This window comes from Canis aureus, chromosome 1 (genome assembly GCF_053574225.1).
Source record: "Canis aureus isolate CA01 chromosome 1, VMU_Caureus_v.1.0, whole genome shotgun sequence".
NCBI lineage: Eukaryota > Metazoa > Chordata > Mammalia > Carnivora > Canidae > Canis > Canis aureus.
In genome coordinates this window covers 74,075,746-74,100,492 of record NC_135611.1, presented here as the reverse complement: position 1 = coordinate 74,100,492, position 24,747 = coordinate 74,075,746, and the positions used below count along the sequence as shown (strand labels likewise).

Sequence of the window (24,747 nt, the reverse complement as noted above, 5' to 3'; positions counted from 1 at the left end):
AAACTGGTACAGTAAGAAAGTAAAAACAAAACCACCCCTTTTGAACACTGACTTACTTTCTCCTCATAGGACAGTCCTTCATGAAGTGTCCAATTTTACCACAAATTCGGCAACATCTATCATTTGGGGCCAGCTCTCCTTCAGTTAGCACTTCTGGATCAAAAAAGTACTCCTAGCAGAACAATTTAAACATAGAAAAATATGAACAATTAATGTGAGATCAAAACACAAAAACTAACCAGGTATCAATCAGAGACCTTCTTCTTAATAATGATTATTATACTGTTTAATTCCAAAATCTAAAACCATTAAGAGGTTTACTTCAGGATAGTTTTACCTAAATTCATGATGGTTTATTCCTAGTCATCATGCACACCACAGTTTAACCCTACCCACAAAGAGAGCCTGTTTTTCCAGGACACTTCTACACAAGAGCATCACACATACCCCTGAGTCAGCTTCCCCAGGATTTGGGGGAAGCAGAGGCCAGGTATAAAGGCTTTGCTTTCTCATAACATGAAAAGGCTAAAACTCAGTAAACTGAGGAATGTGATTTGCATTACACAGATTACACAGAGAAAATGAAAGAAGCTATGTGTTGTTTTGTTTGTTGTGGCTCCTGGAGAAATTATACCAGAAGAAAGGAAAGATAATGTCTGGACTGAAGCCTCCTTGTCAGTGAAATTATCCTCACCCCAGATCTCCTGGATCAGAATTTGCGTTTTAACAAAATCCCCAAGGTGGATTTTGCTGGAACAAGTTTCAGAAGCCTTGGTGTAGAAGATAGCTACTGCATATTCAGCAAAAACTAGATGCACAGATGTGATCTAATGCTGAATATACACCCCATACACTTAAGGTTCATTTAAAGTCTTTATTAAGAAATTTAATGTAGAAAAAAAATAACTTTATTTTTTAACAGAAAACTCTCTAGTTCCTAATCCCCCCTTTTCTCTCACTGAGGGAATTTTCATTTATTTATTTATTCATTCTATTTTTAAAGATTTTATTTATTTATTTTACAGAGAAAGAAAGAACACACAAGCAGAGGGAGCAGCAGGCAGAGGGGGAAGAAGCAGGCTACTTGCTGAGCAAGGAGCTAGAAATGGGGCTCGATCCTAGGACCCTGGGATCATGACCTGAGCCTAAGGCAGAGGCTTAACGGACTGAGCCACCCAGGTGCCCCAAAGGAAATTTTTATAGTGCAATTTTGTTTTGTTTTTAATCAGTCCAGTTCCATAAAAATTTTGAGTATTAGGTTATATGACACCAGTTAGCTTGCTTCCACAGAGCAGTATCTCTCCTAGTCCCATTTAGAGATGTATTACTCTGCAAGCAGAGGGAACAACCTAGACTTCACATGAAGAGGGTGGAGGAACCATGGCTATATGCAAGCTGGATTTGGTAGAGGCTGCACAGAGCTGAACGTTGGTAGAGCAGCAATGCCATCTGCATGCATGATGTGATGAAGGCAAAGCAGCAGCACCAAAATGACTGATTTTCCCAAACTCCACTTCTGGCTGTTTCTCCCTTTTCTACTGATAAAAATGGCCTCAGAATTGGGATGTATATAAAAAAAGGTTTTTAGGAATTACTCTGTATTGTGATTATTTATTTGGCTAGACTCACCAGACTTTCAGAGTATTTATTATTGACATAACATGTACAAATTAAGGTGTTTAATAAAGTTCCTTTTTTTGGGGGGGATATTTGATATTTCTAATGGACACTTACCATTTTTGAGGGGCAGTCCTTTGGAAATCCTTTGACTGGAATACCAAATACTCTTCTACCATTAATAAATGCTTTCATTATAAAATTTGTCACTAGAAAGAAAAGAGTAAGTGCCCAATTAGATGGATTAAAAGGAAAAGGGATCACATTAACATTTATAAACAAAGCAACTTACTTTTCCTTGATAATCCAGCTCCAAGATTATGATTCAAATCAAAGGGATCTAAGTCAAGAAAATTAATGAGAACAAAAAAGATAATGAAATAGGAAATGCCACTATTCATCCATTTGAGTATATAATAAAGTGTTATATACTTTATCATTAATAAAAGTACAGGACCCTTGAACAACGTGGGGGATAGAAACACCAAATCCCCACACAGTCAAAAATCCATCCATAGCTTTTTGAGTTCCCCAAAACTTAACTAGTAACAGCATACTACTGACCAGAAGCCTCACCTATAACATAGTTGATATGTATTTTGTATATATATTATATACTGCATTTTTTACAATAAAGTAAGCTTAAAGAAAAGAAAATGTTAAGAAAATCACTAAGAGAAAATAAATTTACAGTGTTGTATTTATAAAAAAAAAAATTCACATGTAAGTGGACCTGTGCAGTTCAAACCTTTGTTGTTCAAGGGTTAACTATATTAAATGACTGCTTTTTTAAAATGAGTTTCAAATATGTAATATAGCTAAGTAATATATATTCCTAAATATAAGTCAAATGTTTTCTTCAAAGTGTCCATCAAAAAAAGTGTGTTATGTTTGAATCCATATAGACTCCTTCCTATTATGAGCAGTTGCTTCATTTTGAACAACAAAATATTGTTTGGAGAAGACATATTAGTGGAGTGTTATCTAATGGTGCTGGTTTGGGAAGCATAAAGAGGTCATAAATAGATTTAGAACATTTTAGCACTGGATGTTCCTGTTAACTAAAGTGTTTTAAGGGTCCCTTTAGGGCAGCCCGGGTGGCTCAGCAGTTTAGCACCACCTTTGGCCCAGGGTGTGATCCTGGAGACTGGGGATCCAGTCCCATGTCAGGCTCCCTGAATGGAGCCTGCTTCTCCCTCTGCCTGTGTCTCGCCCTCTCTCTCTCTCTCTCTCTCTCTCTCCTGTGTCTCTCATGAATAAATAAATAAAATCTTAAAAAAAAAAAAAAGGGGTCCCTTTAGTCATCCTGGAGATCATAAAACACACTTATAAGACAAATTAAGACACAGACACCTGTCCCAATGGCATGCCAATGCCTACTTGTTTTTAGTGAAAGCTTCATAAAGGACTTCATTATGATATTAAATGTCCGCATCTCAAAGTCTTAGATAAGTGTGTGTGTATATAGTATGTATATACATATATATGTGTGTGTGTGTGTGTGTGTGTGTATATATATATATATATATATATATGTTGTGTTCTGGATTATTATGTATTAGATGACCCAGAAAGTGGTAGGAATAATGAAAAAAATGCTGATGTCACAGAATTATTCGAGATAAATTTATTTCATGAATAAAACTTGTTCATGAAATAAATGGAGGTAAAGTACTACTTCTAAATTAAAGTACTATTTTATACATGATTTAATATACATACATAATAATTCAAACTTTGAATATTATGTGTAGATATTTAATTATTTCCCATAATGCCTAAAAACACTGAAGAAAAGCAAAGGAAAAAAAAAACTTAAAACCTTTCTTGGGGATCATTAAGAAAGTAGAAGACTGCTTATATACAGTACATACAAAAGAAGTACAGAAGTAAAAAGAGGCATCCTTCTGGTTGCCTGTTATGCTTTTCATGGACAATAACTGGGGCATATCATTTGAGATTCAGACTCACTAACAGGTTACAGAAACCTTCACTCAGTTTTGACCCTACACTAGTAACTGCTATCAGGTTACCTTCCTGGTAGGTTTGACTATGCTTTCTTCTGGTGTCTTTCATGTGTGTATATGTGGAAATAATTCTGGTTGTTTGCTTAATGCAGCAAAGATATCAAATATTTAGCTACTGGACAAACACTGTTGGGGCCACCACCTCTGAAACTCCTCCATTCTAGAATTGCTGGTTTAAAGTCTTCTTTCTAATTTAGCCTATTACTAATGGTTCATCTTAAAGTAATGTAAAAATGAGAAGTAAAAGATAAAGAGACTTCAAAAATTAAAAACAAAATATGGACAACTGGAGACCTTAAGAACCCACTATGATAATAGAAAGGTTTGAGACAAAGTTATAGGTTTTTGACATATGCGATCCTAAAAAGTTAAAACCCTATCTAAAGCCTTAGTGATCTGAATTTAATTGTATAAATATTCAAGAGTATTTTAATATTGCCAACAGGCAGAAGTAATGATGCAAATATAATCTAAAGTAACACACATTATTTAACTAGTATATTTTTTAAAAAATAAAAAGATTAAAGTCAATAAAATACTTTTTAAGCCATTTCTCAGTTCAGTTTTAAGCACTTAAACTCCATTTTGTCCCTAAAATTAAAATCCCACAAATTGAAAATAAACAATCAACTACAAACATATATGGCCCATGGATCCTTGCATTCAATGGAAGAAAAAGCTTCAGCATGGGCAAAAGAAATGTAAAAAATTGTAAATAATTACTTATAGGTAAAGTTCTTCATGAATAAATAGCAAGTAAGGATCCTGAAAATTCATTCTTAGTGGCCCCTCTTCAAACTCTCCATTCAGAAAGTGATAAAAGTTCCAGTCTTTGGAACACCTGGGTGGCTCAGTTGTTGAGCATTTGCCTTCAGCTCTGGGTGTGATCCCGGGGTCCTGGGATCGAGTTCCGCATCAGGCTTCCCACAGGGACCCTGCTTCTCCCTCTGCCTATGTCTCTGCTTCTCTCTTCTGCATCTCTCCTGACTAAATAAACAAAATCTTAACAAAACAAAACAACTTCCAGTCTTTTGAAGCTGCCTATCTCTATTGCAAACTTATTCTCCAGTATGTGTTCAACAAAAGTCAAAGATGTGCCCTGGCCAAAAGACTTGAATTGGAGAGGCCCCACAGGAGGACACTGGTCATTTAAAAATAAATCTTTATGCTGTTATGCTGGAAACAGACAAGTGTCCTGATGTGGACAGTAACAAGATGGCTATGCGGCACATCCCAACCAGTGGCTCCCTGCTGTTCTGCAAGAGCTCTGCAGGGATGAAGAACAATGCCCTCATAGTTCAAACTCTATAATTCTATTTGATTTTAAGTTTCATTTTATTTGTACCTTCAATAACAATGTATTTTGAGGTCCACTGTTTCTTAAAAGTTGTAAGCAGACTTTTTCTCCTGATGCTAATAACATGTTCTTTAAAATCAAATTCCTCTGTGTAGAATCGAAGAAGTCCCAACCATAGCTGCCCAACAGATTCTGTATTTTTCCCATATTCTGGCCAATAGGTGGGCTAGAAATAGAAGGGAACAAGAGATATCATGCTCTATAGTAAAGTGTTAATAGCTATCTTCATTTGTATCTTAGGGAGTAAATTTGGACTTATTTTAATTAACTGGAATTTAAATACATAAAAATATAATTATGTAACTTTTCTTTCACATTTAAAAATACCATTTATATGAGTTTATTAATCTCTACCCTGTGAGTTGGAGATAGTGAGAGCTCAGGGTTTTAAATGTCAAACCCCAGAATGTATGTTTGTGGAAGAATCTGGAAATAAATTTGAAGAGCCTTGATGATGCCTGGGTTATAGATCTTTGAACTCAAAGTTTTTTCAAACTCTAAAAACTTTGCAAATATTCATTCACTTGGAATAAAGTTATATAACATTTGAAATTGACAGGCATTAAAGAATCCTAGATACAGTCCCTAGAAACTCACCTGGCTTAATAAAAATGTTTTCAATTTCAAAGGACATCTGTATATGCTAGTTTTTTACTATCATAATATAAATAAATATAACAAATGATAATATAGTTGTTGACCACTACACCACAGCATAGTACAGCTAACTTTTAGTCAAGGATGTAAAAAAATCTTTACTCTTAAAATACGTACCAGTTCATCTATTTGATCAAAAAAATAAATATTCCAGCCATCAACAAATATTTCAGGTTTCTTTTCACCTTTGTATATCTGAAATTAATTTTTAAACTATTAGTATGGATTACAAATTTAATGCATTGATACAAAAACTTGTAGGAAAATAGTTAAATATTTAACTATAGAACCACAGAATATTAGAGAAAGAAGAGGGCTCAAAGGCAACCCAGCTTTACAGATGAGAAACACAATTTCTTTTACTAATACCTCTTGAAGGACAGGAATGACTGGTGGATTCCTCTGCTGGAGAAAATATAGCACCATAAGCGTGTATGCATATGACGATAAGCTGCCTCTAGATGCATCACCAATATCACACATCTAGAGGGAAAGAAAACAAGGAACAAAGAGAAGATCACCAATGTTTTCTGGTAAATTTGCAGCTATTCTATTATTACTAAAAAAAAGGTGCTTTGGGGGATCCCTGGGTGGCTCAGTGGTTTAGCGCCTGCCTTCAGCCCAGGGCGTGATCCTGGAGTCCCGGGATCAAGTCCTGCATCCGGCTCCCTACATGGAGCCTGCTTCTCCCTCTGCCTATGTCTCTGCACCCCCACTCCCTTCATAAATAAAATAAAAAAAATCTTAAAAAAAAAAGGTGCTTTTATAGAGCTTTAATATAAAAATTACATCTTCAAATGCTAAAATATGCCAACAAAAGCAAATAAGACCAAACAAAAGGACGTTGAAATCAAACAAAAGAAAAATCCCAACCATCAGCCACAAGCAAGATCAGATTATCATAGGTAAATTTAAGACGACAAAATTTTAGCCTTCCATGGCCAGCTTCCCAAAATAGCTAAAGGAAGCATTTAACATGGCTGTGGTTCTTTACAAAATAAAGACTTATGTTTTCAACTAGATTTGAAGACAGACTGAAATTTCCTGATGAATCTCAACAGGAAGCATACTTACCTTTGTAAATACTTTCATGGTATAGCATAAGTATTTCACTCTGGGATCAATGGCTGAATAAGCAGATAAGAGCCTTGTGTTATGGAGAGCCTGTTAAGAGGACAATTACACTACAAATTATCAATAAGAAGAAGAAGTTTTAGGCTGGAATATTCTGAAAAGGTTTACACTGTAATTCATTTTAGGTTGAAGACAATTAGACTAAAATTAATATTTTTCCCCCAAACTGAGCTTCATTAACTTCTTAGATAATAAGAATTATGAATGACATCTGAGCTCGTGACTTGCATGTTAATATGTCCTTAGTCTAAACATTCCTAGAAATAAGGTTATTAAGATAATTCCATCTAAGTAGATGTTAAAAGTCCCCCACCTCACCCTGGCATTATTTAAACTGAATGCACCTATGGTCCAGAGAAAGCCCATAAAGCCCTGAAGTAATAATCCAAGTGTGAGATCAAAGACCTACACTCCAAAATTAAAATTCAAGCCAAACAAAAAGCACCTGCCACTCTGACCTCATTTTAAATAAATACTAACAACTCTTTTTTATATACCCAGTCTCAGAACACTGCCAGGCACCCAGCAAGCACTTCTAAATAATGATTAAAAGAATGAGTAAGATAAAATAAATGGCTTAATTTTGCTTGAGATTTTGTAAATTAAGAGACATTTGTTCCCCTCGACTGCCCTAAAGAAAAAGCCTAGAGAAAAATCTCACCAGTGTGTTATACAAACTGATGTCCACTTCCAGACCACTTCTCAAATGGAAGAACTTTACAATTGGCACCTTTGCTGTTGTAATAGGCAAGATATTTCGCAGACCTAGATTGGAAATAAGATAGTATCATTAAATACAGCAGCCGGAGCCATCAGCTACTCTTATGTTAAGGTTCTAACACAAAATGATATAAACCTAACTCTGACATGTTTCACTGCAATCACTACAACTACTCAATTCTGTTACTAAATATCTGGAAAGACTCTTCTGGCAAAGTTTATATTAGTTAAACACATCAATATCTGAAATTCAAGGATGAACAAGGCAGACACTGACCTCCAGGAACTCACTGGATTATGGGTGTGCACAGGGCTGTCAGTCTGCTAAATACCAGAACGGAAGAAGCAATTACAGAGCCTAGGCTATGTGGGCCCTTCCTATTCTCTCTACCCAACTATATCTAATACAGAGAAAAGCCTTTGGGGTAATCATCTGAATCCTCAAAACAAAAGCTACTCATCACAGAGCCAGAAGTTAAGACAGTAAAAGAAAGGAATCAACTTCAATAGGAGAGGAGGAAATTGCCTGAACTGGACTTTGAAGAAGGAGAGTGACCAGTAAAGTTAGAAGAGGCTGAGGGGAGGGAAAGGAAAGGCCAGGAAAGTACACATGGACAGGGCAGATGATGGCATGTTTGAGAACTTCCATGGAATTGTGAAGGCTACAGAGTAGACTTGAGGGAAAGGAATAATGAGTGATAGGAGGTGTGGCAGAAACCAGGAAGAGCTTCTCTCTATATATCCTTAGAGGCAAAGAGACACCAATGAACTGTATAAGTTGGGGGGAATCACTGACCACATCTATCTGGACAATGCCCTTGGCAGTGGACAGACTGGAGGCACCCACTGGGAGGCAGTGTGACTATTACCAAAAATGATCTATCTGGGCCTGAACTATCTTGGTGGCACAGGGATGCAGAGAAGCAGGAAGACATGCTTAAGAGTATGTATACCTATATGCGCTAGGGAAGTGGAGGCAGGGGGATGGGAAGCAGAGGTAGGGGGGAATAGGGGAGAAGAAGGAGGATTGTAACACTAAGAACTACCAGTTCCCGCGCACCAGAATCCTTCACAAACATTACCTCCTAAAATGTTCACCCTCACCCAAAAGATAGAAGACAGAGACCCAGAGATACTAATGTGCTTAGGAATATGGAGCTAGTAAATCACAGAGCTGAAATCTGCATGTAGGTGTGACCGACTCCAAATCTCTACTGAACCCATTCCAGGACAGATTAGTTACTGCTTCACCCATTTTGGTGATTCAAAGGATGTCAATGCCAACCACTGAGAAACTAGATTCAGAAGGAAGGGCAGGTAGTAGAGGTTGTGGCAGAAGGAAGGCAGTAAAGAGAGAGAGGAGTTCATTCTGAGATGGAGTTGGAGTTTCTCAAAGAGGTAAACAGCAGTATCTGGCAGGCAGATACATAGTGATCCAGAACTCAGGAGAAAACTATGTAGACAACAGAAGAAATTTCCAAAAAAAATGTCTGTGCAGAGACAGAGGAGGTCTAACTTATACTGGATGGGCGGGGGGGAGGGGAGAGGTAATTCATATTTGCTGAATACTTGGCATATGCTAGATCCTTATTCTACTTTGTAGATGAGGAACTGAACACTTATGATGAAATGAGTGTCTTTCTGGGAATACACAGCCAACAAGTGGGAAGCCAAGATTTAAAACCAGAGAACTGGGGTGCCTGGGTGACCCAGTTGGTTGAGCATCTGCCTTCGGCTCAGGCCATTATGCCAGGGCCCCATGTCGGGCCCTCTGCTCCCCAGGCAGCCTGATTCTCCCTCTCCTTCCTACTCATGCTCTCTCTCTCAAATAAATAGATAAAAATCTTAAAAAAAAAAAAAAAAAATTAAAACCAGGAATCTGATTCCAGAACTTCCACCAACTACTTTGCTATACTGTATTTAAATTAGATAGCCTTTCACTTTATTTCCTTCTCATTCTAGAATTTGACACTGTTGCCCATTATCTGCCTGTCCTCTACAGTTTATTCACAGCACATTGTCCTAGTTCTTGTCATTCCAATGGCTTTTTCCATGTCCTTTAATTTCTACCCACAGAAATTAAAGGCTTAGTCCTTAACTACTCTCAAAGGATCCCTTAGAATTCTTTTTATTCTTGCTCTCTCTCTCCAAGGATTTCAATGCAAAACTGTTTTCCTTTTGTTCTTCAATCCTGACAGACAACTCCATATTTCTAATTGGTTGCTGGACTTTTAACACTTGGGGATTATACCTTCATGGTAAACTACACATCTCTACATGGTGTCTTCTGCAAACATTCCCATTTCTCAAGTACCCAAACATTAGTCTGAACTTTTATTTCTTACTTGTAGATACCAAAGCTAGGAGATTTCCCCTTGGGAATCTCTCCTCTCCTTTTCCTTTTAGGATCATTAGTATCTGGTTAAGGTACTAATGAATTTTGCCCTGAATTCACTTGGGTTATACCTTCCCTGAGAGACTCTACTAGCTGCTGAAAAAGCTTAAATTTTATTTTTATTGGGTTGCTCCTCTCTTGGAAGAAACTTCACTGGTTTTCAAATATCTGCAGGCTTTATCTTATCTAGTGATAGGAACCACCTGAAATTCCTCCCTAAATGTACTGATCTTCCCACTGTCCTACGAGATATACTACAGTAACTCTCATGTTCATGTGCATGCACTCTTAGGAAGACTTCTCCTTCTATCTTTCGAGTCATATCCATCATCACCTGAGATCAGTATAAACCCATCTCCTGCATGAATCTTCCCTATGCAACTCTTAAAAAAAAGATCTTATTTATCCATTAATGAGAGACACAGAAAGAGAGAGAGAGAGAGGCGCAGAGACCCAAGCGGAGGGAGAAGCAGGCTCCATGCAGGGAGCCCAACGTGGGACCGGATCTCAGGTCTCCAGGATCAGGCCCTGGGCTGAAGGCGGCGCTAAACTGCTCAGCCACCCGGGCCGCCCCCTATGCAACTCTTTACCAGAATCTCTCTATCTTCAGAGCTTACTGAATACTTATAATAGCTTCTGACTTGTTCTGAAAGATGAATACTACCTTACACTGTTACATGGCCTGTAACATGTAACATGGTGTCTTTCCTTTTTTAAAATCTGAAAGTTAGGACATCTGGGTGGCTCAGCGGTTGAACATCTGCCTTCAGCCCAGGGTGTGATCCTGGAGACCAGGGATCGAGTCCCACATCGGGCTCCCTGCACGGAGCCTGCCTCTCCCTCTGCCTATGTCTCTGCCTCTCTCTCTGTGTGTCTCTCATGAATAAATAAATAAAATATTAAAAAATAAAATAAAATAAAATAAAATCTGAAAGTTGTCTGAGGAAAAGACTTGTAGAGACTTTTTATTTTTCCACCATCCCTAAGTGCCCAACACTGTACTGAACACATAGTAGGCACCCAATAAGGTAGTTGGGGACTGCTTTTAAAGATGTCAGGTTTCAGTCATAGCCCTCTAGCTATTATTAAATTCTTGTTCCATGCAATCTGTGTTCCATTACTATTATCTGTATGTAGAAGTCATTTCAGTCTAATAATGACCTGTTTTTAACAAGCATGGCTCATTCTTAGGATAGATACACTTTTGTATTGAGGGGAAAGGAACATGAGGTCTCTAGTTTTTAATCTCAAATGGTGCAGGAAAAAAATTGAGCAAATAAGAGAGAGAATAATAAATCGAATGTGATAAAATGTTAATAGCTAGTGGATCCAAATGAAAGATATACAGAGTTTGTCATACAATTTTTGGGGCTTTCCTGTAAGTTTCAAATTATTTCAAACAAAAAGTAAAAAATCTAGCTCAGTACTAAATAATAATTGTGGCAACTTAGCAATTTAGTTTATTTGCATGATTTCAAAAAAATTTAAAAAGCTCATGATCTTTATTTAAAGATTCTATTTATTTATTTGAGAGAGATAGCATGAGAGAGAGACAGAGCAGGAGCAGGGGGAGGGGCAAAGGGAGAAACAGACTCCCAGCCAAGCAGGAAGTCCAATGCAGGACTCAATCCCAAAACTCAGGGATCATGACCTGAGCTGAAAGCAAATGCTTAACTGCCTGGGCCACCCAGGTGCCCAAAAAGCTCATGATCTTTAAAGGTAAAATTCCCAAGTGAAAGGAATGTGTATTTCAATGACAAAAAAAAGAAAAAAAAATTCAATGCAAATTAAAAAAAAAAATGATGTTCTATGTTAATTTTCAGAGGGAATAAACTGAAATTAATATTTTTTCTTGTTATTTAAGTAATGTGCTATCCTTTTTATTTAAATGCTTGGAAATAAAAAAAATACAAAAAAAGGAGAGAGGGAGCACTCCATGTGTATGTTTGTGTGTGTGACATTAACTTACGTCTATTCTTTCTGAGAGAGAATAATAAGAGAGAGAGTCTCATAAACCATTTAAGTTTTGTAGGGTCATGAACCATATCATGCTCACCTTCATTCCCAGCTCCTAGCACAGAAATTTGCAAGAAATTTCAAGAAATTTTGAACCACATTTTAAAAGAAGAGTCTCACTGTTAACAGCATTCATAGCTGTCCCTGACAGCAAAATAATATGTTGTTAATGGTATGTCAGCACTGTGCACAATTTATAGCATCTATATGTTTTATAGTTGTAAAAAAGTGACCTGGTTCAGTTTTCTCAACTTATTGATGAGAGGAAAAGAGATTAAGTTAAATGACTTGTTCAGTGTCACATACGACTGTTGAGCAGCATAGCTACAAATACAATCCATAACCCCACCGTGCTTTCCATTATGCTTCACACCTGTCAACAACACTTTGATTGATACAGTCTCATTATGACAAAATGGGTTTCCAAAATTTCTTGCCTGTTTTGTATATGCTTTGTTTTGAAATAAAACTAAGCTAGGCAACAATATGCATTCGAATGATTACCAATTCTTTAGTCCTTCATGCTTATTCATACAAAATTTTTTTTAAGATTTATTTATTTATGATAGACACAGAGAGAGAGAGAGAGAGAGGCAGAGAGACACAGGCAGAGGGAGAAGCAGGCTCTATGCCGGGAGCCCGACGTGGGACTCGATCCCGGGACTCCAGGATTGTGCCCTGGGCCAAAGGCAGGCGCTAAACCGCTGAGCCACCCGGGGATCCCCCTCATACAAAATTTTTTACAGACATCAATATTGCAAATGTGCTATAGATGAGCCACTATACTGTTTTATTGGTATTAATAAATTCTAAGTATGCAAAACACTAGTAAAAAAGACAAAAATATTTTTAGAAAAAGTTTGCAGAGGTACCTGAATGTTTTTTGAGGACTCTTGCCAATTCTTCAATAGTTCTTACACAGTCCAACCCCTGCAACAAAAATTGCATATACTGAATCAAAAAAGGAAGACAAGTTCCTAACCTGCATCCATTACCTTTAGAAATAACGATTAATTTCAGCTCATTCATACATTTTTCCCTTTTAGGCAAGCCTTGGTCAGTATTCATAAGCAATATCCTATGGATATAAAAACTCCCGTAGACCCTACTTCCTAATGGTTTTTGGAAGTACAAGAGAGGCTGAAATCAGATGCCCCAGAAAAGTGTGAATCACTGTCCAAATGAGGACCTCCATTTTTCCTCTTTATGTAGTTGTGTTATTCATAAGTGCACTCTGTGCCAGAATAAATAAGAGGGAGCTTTTGTGCCCCACATTATTCATTCTGGGTGGACTTTCATTATATTTCTGTTAAGAGCTAATGACCTGCTATGGACAGTGATTAAGCTCAGGTGATCTCTCCAGAGGATTGTGTAAACGCACAAATTGAAGTCATACAGCAAATACGAGTGTTTAAAAAAAAAATTACACTTCAAAACACTGGGCTCACCTTTTACAACATAAACCCTTTGATGGCTACATACATCTCAGAATGTATTTGAAACTTTTGTTCAGAAATGTCCATAAAGCTAGTTTATAAGCCATGTAAAAATTTGATATTGATGACATACAATAAGGTAATTCCATATACTGGACCCACTCCTGCTTGTCCTCTTTACTCATCAAACTCAGGGTAGACAACTTTTGGCTATTTTCCCAAATCAGATACATCCTCAAAAGAAAAAGACTTGAAAATAAGGACAGACCTAAAAAGATCTTGAGTGACAACAACATCACTCATTTGGCTCTACAGTATCTGGACTGTTGTCAAAAAGAAAAAAGGATTCTTGGCACTTCTCAGACTTTATACTTCCCTGAAGTGTATTTTGTAAATGTTTCCTATTTGTCAGAGGCTAGCAAACCTTTCTGCTCTGCAAACCACATGACCCTGTTGTAACTACTCAATTCTGTGGTTATTGAGTGAAAGCAGAAGCTGTAAACACTTCACAAATGAAGGATGTGACTTGTGTCCTGAATTGACAAAACAGGCAGTACATAGGCTGGATTTAGCCTATGGGCCATAGTCTGCTGACTTGACATACATGATCCAAGCTGATGTGCACAATCTCCGGATGCAAGAGGAACAGAAGGTACTCTTTCCTTTTATAAATTATCAACCAAATACCACATGTTTAGGGACATATGAAACCAAGTTTGTCTTGAATCTAGGTCTCTGAACTGTGAGTTTAGCCCTCTTATCATTGTACCACATTTGTTGGCCTTCTAAAAAATGTCTCAGAGAACCACAATGCCCACCTCTTAAAACACTTTTCAAAAAGCCTTATGTGGGTGTGTGCATCAAAGTCAGCTTACTGGCCATGCCAGTAGGACACCAGAAGGGCTGGTTTGCCTTTATAGTGTTCCCACAGGCTGCTTTCAAATCCACTCTGTACTACAGGTTGAAAGTACTCCTTGCATTTACCTCTAACCTTAAGTATTTGACCAGAGAGACTATGCCAAATGGCATACTCCATATGGTACGTTCTGATAAATTTGGAAAATACCAAGCTGTACGGTCAGTCAAGATTGTCAAATCATACTGCCACAGCAAATTCAAGTTTTAGGTGGTTACGGTACCTCTGCAGTTTCAAGTCCATTAATTGTCATACAGACGTCAAGGTCACTCTGTTTGAACCCAAATCCATTTTTGGAGGAGCCAAACAAGCTCAATTTAGTTCCTGTTAAGGATATATGAAAAGTAATAATCAATTACTTGAGTACATTTAATTTTCTGATCAAAATAGCCCTCTCAATGAATCAAATATACCCAGCTATTAACTATCCTATATGAATCTCATTATAATTATCTTCTTTTATTAACCATTTATTACAAGCTGTTTTCTCTCAAAATTTATTTTTTTTCAAAATTTACTTTAAATAAATTCAATCTGCATAAGATGTGAAATACTACCAAGTGCCACTTTATTCTTAAATGTGCAAGGATATTTCAAGGAAAATGTGGATCATATTAATATATTTAATAATGTAATTTTATTGCTTTTTAAATATCCACTTTTTAGAGATGAACTTTGACTTTAAAGATAACACGAAATGAGGGAAGCCTGGGTGGCTCAATGGTTGAGCATCTGGCCTTTGGCCCAGGGTGTGATCCTGGGGTCCTGGGATTGAGTCCTGCATCAGGCTCCCAGCAGAGAGCCTGCTTCTTCCTCTGCCTGTGTCTCTGCCTTTCTCTGTGTCTCCCATGAATAAATAAATCTACAAAAATCTTAAAAAAAATAAAAATAAAAACACGAAATGAAATTTCACTTGTGGTGTCTGCTAACAGAAATCCCACACTGCTACTGTCTTTTCTGTTGGTTAACTAGGATCCGGCAGACCAAAGACCATTCTCGGGATATCACAAAGTAAGTGAAGCCCTGTCCCCACCATCACCACAAAATTACCTTCTCATTCTCAAAGTTAATGTGCTTGTAACACATGTACTCATTCTAAAGGAAGGTCATACTACCTTTCTTTTCTTAAAGGTAAAAAGTTATTTACCTGGAAACTCCTGTCTTATGAAACTTTCTAGGTTTTGCCGAATATGTTCACGAGCTTGATCTTCTGAAATAGTTGGAGAAAAATCCTCTGTTTAAAATAAAAAAAATTTAGAAACAAAGATTGTTCACACTCTCTGGAAAAAAAACCTTTTTTTATAAAACAAAATCTAACATTAAAGTTAAAAAGAAAACTCTAAATTTTGTGTCTTCCTGGTAGACAGCATTAGTAATATAAAATAGAAAATGTCTCTCTTTGAAAAGAGTCTATCCCCACTCTTTTACACTGTTGGTGGGAATGCAAGCTGGTGTAGCTACCCTGCAAAACAGGAGGTTTTTGGAGGTTCTTCAAAAAGTTGAAAATAAAGCTACCCTATGATCCAGCAATTGCACTACTAGGTATTTACACCAAAGATATAAATATATTGATCCGAAGGGACACCTGCACCCCAGTGTTTACAGCAGCAATGTCCACAATAGCCAGACTATGGAAAGAGCCCAGATGTCCATCAACAGATGAATGGATAAAGAAGATGTGGTATATATATATATATATATATAACAATGGAATATTACTCAGCCATCAAAAAATGAAATCATTTGTACTGGTGTGGATAGAACTAGAGGGTTTTATGCTAAGTGAAATAAGTCAATCAGAGAAAGACAATTATCATATGACCTCACTCATATGTGGAATTTAAGAAACAAAACAGGATCACAGGGGAAGGGACAGAAAAATAAGACAAAATCAGAGAGGATGCAAACCATAAGACACCCTTAACCATAGGAAATTAACAGCGTTGCTGGAGAGGAGGGGCTGTGGGGGGACGGGGGTAACAGGGTGATGGGCATTAAGGAGGGCACATGATGTGATGAGCACTGGGTGTTATATAAGATTGATGAATCACTGACTCTACCTCTGAAACTAATAATATACTAAATGTTAATTAACTAAATTTAAATTTAAAAAGGAAAAAACCCAAAAGTTAATGATGTATTATACCACCCTAAAAATAAAAAATAATAAAACAAAGAAGACAGTCTGTCCCTAGGAGCTGCTCCTGGAATAGAAACAAATCTGCACAGCCATTCTGCTACTAGATTTCAGAAACGAAGCGGTCTATAAAGGTGGCCTTCAGGGAGCTCCCCCAGAGTGTGAACACTAAAGTTTGCAAGCATGCACAAACATATTGTTTTCTTCGGGGACTCTGGATTCCTTTCATAGTTTATAACTCCCAAAAAGGTGTAAAAACGACTAAATCACTGGTTAACAAAGAAGTGCCTTCTGACACAGTTGCCTCAGGAGGTGGCACCATGGTGCATCAAGCTCATCTAAAGAGTTACCTGCTTCTCCTTTAAACGCGTTTCCTTTAACTTGAATTCTCTGTATACCACTGCTTCCCCACACTGGTATTCCTTAAAGGGCTGTTAGGGGGCTACTCATTAGTGTTAAAGTATTTTATGATTAAATTTTAGAAATGCTGGGATAAAGAGTTACATCAGTTCTTTACCTTAACATTTCTCAGAGGCCATTATTACCCTAACGTGCCCTTGGGTAATAATGGGCAGGGAGTAGCGGCTACACTCTTGGGCCGGGAGCAGTGGCTACACTCCTTCCCTACTTGACCTATGGAGTACTTCTTGCCATGACATACTATTAACTGCACTCAGGAAAACAATTCAAGGAACACCAGTTAGGAATGGTGTTAGACTTAGAAGTTTCTTAGAAACTTAGACAGTTTCTTCAACAGTTAGACTTAGAAGATTCTCCTTCCTTCCCTATCTTTCCTTCCACAATGGTTTACTCTGTCTCAGCTGAAACACACACACAGAGCTCTGTGGACACAGGGAAGAATGGAACAGACATGGTCCCAGTGATGGAGCTAACAGCTCAGTGATGCAGACAGAGGACCTTGAGCAAATGTCAATGCAATATTCTGACAAATGAAATGTTAATAACTTACTGTAACATTGGACGCAAACTTGATCTAAGATATTTAAAAATTTGGGTGTCAGTGGTGGCAGAGGTTCCAGCTGAATTCTTTTGAAGTCTTCGGGACAGTCTTTCTTGAGATGACCTTCTCGTTTGCATAAACTGCACACGACCGTAGGAGACTGCAGTAAGGGTCAAAGCAAAACAAGACATAATATACAACCCTGTGTGCCAAATGAAGGGGTCCTGAATCTTTTTTTTTTTTTTTTTAAAGTCCATAGTCTACTCTTGCTTTCCAAAGGAATAAAAATAATGTGCAGTCACTCCAAATTATTTGAGATGAGGACATCTTATGGGATATCAGGAGTAAAAGGTAGTAATTTCCACTACCAAGAGCATTCCCTTTCTTCAAGGCAAATTCGCATAGGTCTAAGGAGGGAAGGAGATGGAGCAATTGTATTGGAGTGGAAGATCAACCCCTACCACCACCCAGACGGGGAGAACTCTGTTATAGTACACAAAAATTACAGGTGTTAAAACTGTTTAATGTCTCTTCTCTTAGTTCTGAGAGGGGCACTGATTACCTTGCCTTTCGTGAAGGTGAGTTTGCTGAATTCATAGAAGAAATCAGACTGATCCGAAGTTGAACTATCCTCAAATGCACTTTCTTCTTTAAGATTGATTTTGCTAAATTCCATTAGTAGAGCCCCATCTGCAGGTTTCCCACTTTCTTTTAAGTCTTTATACTTAGCAGACTCTCCTAGGTCATCCTCTTCCTCAGACAGGGCATCCTCATCCCCTGATCCTGTATATGTATTTTCTAATTCATCTTCATTAGCCAAGTCATCCTCATCTTCCCTTTGGGTAATGGACAGCCTGGGCTCTTCTTCATCATCCTCTTCCTCTTCCTCCTCCTCTTCATCGGAATGAAGGATTCCTGATGTACGGCCCTCTCTAGAAGGGGTGAAGTGGCTTAGAGCATCTTCGAGGTCATCAGTACCTCCTTCTATGCCTTCTTCATCAACATCAGCCTTGTCCTCTGAAGTAGTGAATCCATCACACTCTTTGGCTGTAGGATTTTGGAAGCCTTCTAAACCCAAAGTGCTATCTGTCTCATTTTTTTGTGTGCTGCCACAGATGGCAAGCTCTCCATGTTTGCTACTCCTTAAACCCAGATCACTGGCAGTCAAAGGATGCTTACCCTCTCTCACAATTTTACTTCCAGTTTCTTGATGGTATACTTTAACATCCTCATACTCATCACAACTGGCCCCTGTCTTGACACAGTCTGAGTTTTCCAGGTGGACACTGACATGTACATTTCCTATTTCCTCTGTTGGGGGGCTTCCAAAGCTTTCTGCAGTCTCTTGAAGAGTACATGGCTGTACCATGCAATTGTCTGCAGCTGAACTGGCAGCACTTGGCCCTTGAGCCAAAACTGTGCTTTTGAGTTTATCATCTTTGGCCTGTGTACCCGAGTCATGCTTGGCTACTTCTTTAGAATGTTTGGAAAGACAAGTGACAGTACTCAGAGACTTTGGAAGGCTGGATTTTGTAATTTTGTGTGGAAGAGCAAAATACTTATACGTTGTCCTTAAACAATGAAGTATATATTCAAACACGGGTTGATTATTTAGAGTCCTTGCCACATTTCGCTTAACAGAGTAGGGATCTGTAACAACAAAAAATCCACCACTTCATACATTTCTATTTCACGTTTTAAAAATTAGCCTGCTATAGATCAAAACAGACAACAAACAAGCAATACTAAAATTTAGCATGAATCTTTTATGCTTTTTTAAAAACTGGGGATGGGGAAGTAAAGATGTAGTTTAAGGACAAAAAGAAATGCTTTCTTAAACGTCTGCTCTATGAAGAGAACCCATTCAGTTCAGAACCAATACCCCTTCCCTATTTTGTTCTGTGACTGTGGAGGTAAAAAAGGTGTCATCAGTGTGGCTCTTGTGCCATGGGGAAGTGAGATCTTCCCACCAGGCTCTGCTGAGTGCTCTGCCTCCCCACTCAGCCAGGCCCTGTGGTGTGTAGAGCTTACCTCCACTCTTCTGCCCTGGGAAGCCCCATCACTGAACTGGCTGGACTGAATTCAGGGGCGAGAGGGAGGCACGAGGAGGAGACACCACTTCTCTCAATCTTTTCTCCTCCCCTAGAACTCCAGCAGGTTAGGCAATTGGCCAGAAGAGCTGAGCCACAGAAACTGCAGGGGAGGGTTTAAAAATGTGAGATCCCCATGACTGCACACAGAATTTATGCAAAATGCAAAAAAACAAAAAACAAAAAACAAAAAAACCCTCTTATGCAATATAAAGCTTGAAAAAAATCAAGCAAAAAATACAAGAATTCCATTTAGGAGGTTAAGTTATTTGAAGGAGGAGAATTAAGATTTTTAGAGGGGTTTCAACCTCCTGACTTTGCAAAGCTGAGAAGAGCTAGTCCACTTAAGGTAGTCTACAGGGCACATCAGCAAGTTTCATACGATGGTTTTAGTTAAATGAGCCTTCGCTAGAAAAAGTGTTTTTATGAATCAGTTTCAAATGCTACCATAGATATTCCAAAAATAACCAGCCCCTCTCTCTATGAAGAGGAATCCAACAAAGAATTATTTTTCATGAGAAAAAGTATTTTCTCACCTTCGTAAAACTAAACAGCAATAAGCGAGGAAAGGACGGAATCTAAAAATCCAGCAACCAGAACAATAAACAGGAAAGGGGGATTCACACATCATGGGGCGGGGTGCAAGCGGGCACGACTACATAAGCGTTTTAAGTTGTTAAGCAATTTACAGAGAAAGCAAGGACTCTGCCAGCCACTGTTTAACTGTTTAACTAAGACGTTTTACTGTAGTGCTTAAAAAGCCCAGGATAAACAAATTTGGTCCCTTGGGATGACCACAGTAACACATGCAAGATTCTAACTATTTCAACTTTTGGGGTCAGGCCTACATTACACGTGGAGGCTGAAAGGAGAAGTAAAAAAGCATGCAGTTAGACTGGTACCTTAAAAAGAAAGGGAATTAAAGATAAACATTTTGAGATACCTTCAATGGCAATGCGCTTTTTGGGCCAATCCTTCAATTCACGAGATACAGATTCTTTGACACGAATGCTTATCACTAAATCAGCTAAATTAAATTCTAAAGCATAGAATCGAAGCATTTCCACCCAGAGCTGCCCAACTGGTACTGATGGCACATGCCTGAGATCAAATATTAATGACACCTATTAAGAGAAAAGAGAAAACATACATGTTAGTTCAGATGTCAGCACGATCTGAAAAACTAGAGATTATTCAAGCCAGTTAACAAAATACCCCTGAGACAGGAATTTGACAATCCATCTAGGTAAATCACATCTAGGTTGTATTTTGTTTGTGGGAAAAATGACACTTCTACCCTGCACTCCTGGGATGAGAGCATGTTAAAATCTAACCATCATCATAGGAGCAGATAGGCAATTTGAGGTAACTAGGTGGCACTCTTCATTTTGAGGCCCTAAGGACAGGTGGAGAGAACCGTGCATGGATTTGCTACTCTCAGCACAGAGCTCTCCCTGGCACTGCCACCGGAGAGGGTACCTTTATACTTTATACAAACGAAAATGTGCAGCAGCCAGAGGTGGAGAGCAAAGGGCAAAACACTCCTTTCATTTGCTCTGAGAAGCTACATGAGCTCACTGAATCTGCCATGGGCAACTGATTTTAAAGTCAACTCTCTCTCTTTTTTTTTTAAGGTTTATTTAAGGAATCTCTATGCCCAACGTGGGGCTTGAATGCATGAACCTGAGATCAAGAGTCTCATGCTGTTAAAATTGAGCCAGCCAGGCGCCCCAAAGTCAAATAACTCTTGATATTGGAAATTAATGCCAGCTTTATGTTCACAGACTCTCGACAAACTGGAACATGCTGTGATGGAATATACTGGAAGGTGCATAGGACCTAGAATAGAAACAAAAGAGTCCAAATACTGATTGCCACTTCATAGCTTTTAACTGCTCTCTGACTTAGCCTCTTCACTCTCAGTTGGCATGATGGCACAGTGGCTGAGAGAACTGGTTTTGCAATGGGACATTAGGTTTGAAATCCATCTCTGCCATGGATTAGATGCGTATAATCCTGGCCAAGCTCTACATTGTCTAAGCCTCAGTTTCCTCATCTGAACAATGGGGATTACAGTACCCACCTCAGAGGGTTGTTGGGAGGACTGAGTGAGAGAATGTCTGTAAAGAGCTTAGCACAGTGCCTGGCACACATGTTCAAAAAATGGTCGCTATCATTATCTGCAGAGTAGGGATGATACCACCTATAACACAGGATAGTTATGAGGATTAAATGAGAAACAAGGGAAAGCACCCAGCAGGTCTGGTTGCTCTGTGTATTCTTTCACTTAGATACAATCTTTTAAGTACAAGAAATCCATTTATCATTGAAACATGTCACAACTGTAAGATGCTCTTGAGAGGTAATCCTTCAACTCCCATATGTTACAGGAGAAAACTGAAGCCCAGAAAGTTGATATGACTTGTCAAAGGTGCCACTGCTTGTCAGTGGCAGAATGAGAACAACGTCTCTCGATCCCAGTACAGTGCTCTTGTCACCACGCCATGCAACCAATCTCGACCCTGTCTAGGTCTTCATTTCTAAAGTAGTGGCATGACTAATCTCTCCAAATAGCACAAAAATGTAAACATCAAATATTTACTTGGGCTTACAGCAACAGCTTTTCCTTCTCAAGTATACAAATCTGTTTCCGATCACACTTTATTATATTGAGCTTCAAAACAGGTGATATGGTATTTTATTAACCACTAAATCCTGACCACAAACATCCTGTCAAATATGATAAAGTCATCAGGTAGATTTACAAAGCAGAACTGCCTGAAAATGGAAGTGGTCTAAGTCCCAAACACTGTAGTTGAGGACATAAGAAAACCCCTAGAAATTGAAAGCCTCATTAAATTTCACCTCTTATCCATAAGACTTACTCAGTATCACTAAGGGCTTTTTAAACATCTCACTGAAATAACTTAATACAATAACATGGGACTTAAGAGATCAACATATCTACACTTATAGTACACTTAAGCTGTTTTTCTTTTAAAGTAGAGAACATTTTCTTTAAAAAAAAAAAAAAAGAAGGGCAACTAACATTTAATGTGTTTACAATATGGTTGGCACTGAGATAAGCATTCTATAAGTCAATGACCCTGAGAGAGTACCAATATCTCCATTTTTAAGCGAGGAAACTGGGGCCCAGGAAGATCAAGTCACTTGCCCAAGGACACACAGCCAGGAGGTGGGAGAACTGGGATATGAATTCATATATTCTGGCTCCAAAGTCTGTAGTCTTCTCCACTACTAGAACCCCAAATAGAAAACAGAAAAAAGTGGTGGTGTTCTGGTGGCAGCAGGCACTGGCACTGCCTCCCTTCTCTCTCCAGCATTCAAGGATTCTTGAAAACACAACTGGAGAATCTATGATTCACCACCATCCCCTCATTGTAGGCACAGACCAGAGGAGTGACAGGACTTGTGTGAATACAGCTAGGACTAGAATCCTGATCTCAGAAGTATTTTGTGGGTATTGCTGCCACTTCATCCCAGAGAATTATGGGGAAGGTCGTGGGGTCAGGGACCATCCACCAAACTGGGACAGGTTCCTATTCTCATTTCTAGTATAATTACACAGCTCAGATTTTTGATATTTCAGTGGCAATTCTTTCCTTGTGCATAAGCTTCCCTGCCTACCCCTAATGGTATGGATGAGGACTCTGAAATACATTATATGGAATACTTATTCACTGTTATTTTAGTACTTTGAGGTGAGTTCAATTTTCTTGTATTTAAAACTCATAATACCATCTAAGACATAATGAGGATACACAGGGATTTATCTTTGAATTCTCAGCATCTTTTACAGGACCCTATATACAGAAGAAACTACATAAATAACTTGGATTCAATAACCTGAATTTTACCTTTTCTCATTGCTTGTCTATTTGAAGGACTGAACAGACTAGGAAATGAAACATCACAAAAGAGTAAAGATAGTTGATGGATGAGAGGACTGATTAACTCACCAGATACCACAACTAACAATGAAATCAGATATAAATACCAAAATTAGAAATGAGCAAGAACAGACCTGTCCCCTTTTAACAGGCACTTCTTTTGGTGCCTCTTCTTTTGCTGTGTCTGCATCCCCGGTGGCATTATCAGTGTATTCCCAGACCACAGTGTCTTTCTGAATGTCTTTAAGATTGAAGTTCCCTAGTTTGTTTAATGAGAATCCTTCAATCTAGGAAAAATTAAGACAAATACTATTATTACGAGGTAGAAAGGATTTTATATCAACCAGAGCATATTAATCCTGGAAGAAATGAAAACATAGATCATTGGAAACAAAAAAAGGTATATTGTTCATGGACTGATATATCTGTTCATTTAAAAATACTTTTTAAAGTAAAAAACAAGGTTTTAGTTTGCATAAGATATGGTAATTCTGTGAAATAATTCTTCAGTAAACAGTCTAAGAGAAGGTAACACAGCCTAAGCCCAAAGCCACCAGTTCTGGAGTAAAACTCCAGTGAGACTTTCTCCTGGTCTCAGGTTTCTCTAAGAACAGGTTACACTAGAACTTCCTTTAGGAGACAGTTGTGACATGAAACAACGGACATAAACCACTGACATGGCATATGGCATACGGTGAATGCTCAATGTAAGAAACTTTCTATTGATACTGTTGAAATGCCAATTACTTAGAATACAGTCTGGGCTCAAAAGGTCTAAGAAATGTGAAACAAAGTTGAACAGGTTTCTTTATTGTGCAGTGGGATTGATCACCGCCCTTTTTTTTAATATAATAAATTTATTTTTTATTGGTGTTCAATTTACTAACATACAGAATAACACCCAGTGCTCATCCCGTCAAGTGCCCCCCTCAGTGCCCGTCACCCATTCACCCCCACCGCCCGCCCTCCTCACCTTCCACCACCCCTAGTTCGTTTCTCAGAGTTAGGAGTCTTTATGTTGTCTCCCTTTCTGATATTTCCCACACATTTCTTCTCCCTTCCCTTATATTCCGTTTCACTATTATTTATATTCCCCAAATGAATGAGAACATATAATGTTTGTCCTTCTCCGATTGACTTACTTCACTCAGCATAATACCCTCCAGTTCCATCCACATTGATGCAAATGGTGGGTATTTGTCGTTTCTAATGGCTGAGTAATATTCCATTGTATACATAAACCACATCTTCTTTATCCATTCATCTTTCGATGGACACCGAGGCTCCTTCCACAGTTTGGCTATTGTGGACATTGCTGCTGGAAACATCGGGGTGCAGGTGTCCCGGCGTTCCATTGCATCTGAATCTTTGGG

The 24,747-nt window shown here is 38.3% G+C and overlaps 1 protein-coding gene across 6 annotated transcripts in view; it reads right to left on the bottom strand.

Moving 5' to 3' along the window:
- The window catches only part of TUT7 (terminal uridylyl transferase 7), a 63,822-nt gene that overhangs the window by 16,615 nt on the left and 22,460 nt on the right, over positions 1-24,747 (bottom strand). For all 6 annotated transcript variants that reach the window (XM_077904745.1, XM_077904776.1, XM_077904767.1 and 3 more), the window contains exons 11-25: positions 23,509-23,661; positions 20,407-20,587; positions 17,936-19,023; positions 17,383-17,533; positions 15,423-15,509; positions 14,499-14,599; positions 12,796-12,853; positions 7,454-7,557; positions 6,733-6,822; positions 6,028-6,141; positions 5,776-5,853; positions 4,990-5,167; positions 1,910-1,957; positions 1,735-1,826; positions 57-172 (exon numbers count right to left, since the gene is read on the bottom strand). In XM_077904745.1, coding sequence (XP_077760871.1) covers positions 57-172; positions 1,735-1,826; positions 1,910-1,957; positions 4,990-5,167; positions 5,776-5,853; positions 6,028-6,141; positions 6,733-6,822; positions 7,454-7,557; positions 12,796-12,853; positions 14,499-14,599; positions 15,423-15,509; positions 17,383-17,533; positions 17,936-19,023; positions 20,407-20,587; positions 23,509-23,661 — 2,639 coding nt within the window. The remainder of the gene's footprint in view (positions 1-56; positions 173-1,734; positions 1,827-1,909; positions 1,958-4,989; positions 5,168-5,775; positions 5,854-6,027; positions 6,142-6,732; positions 6,823-7,453; positions 7,558-12,795; positions 12,854-14,498; positions 14,600-15,422; positions 15,510-17,382; positions 17,534-17,935; positions 19,024-20,406; positions 20,588-23,508; positions 23,662-24,747) is intronic.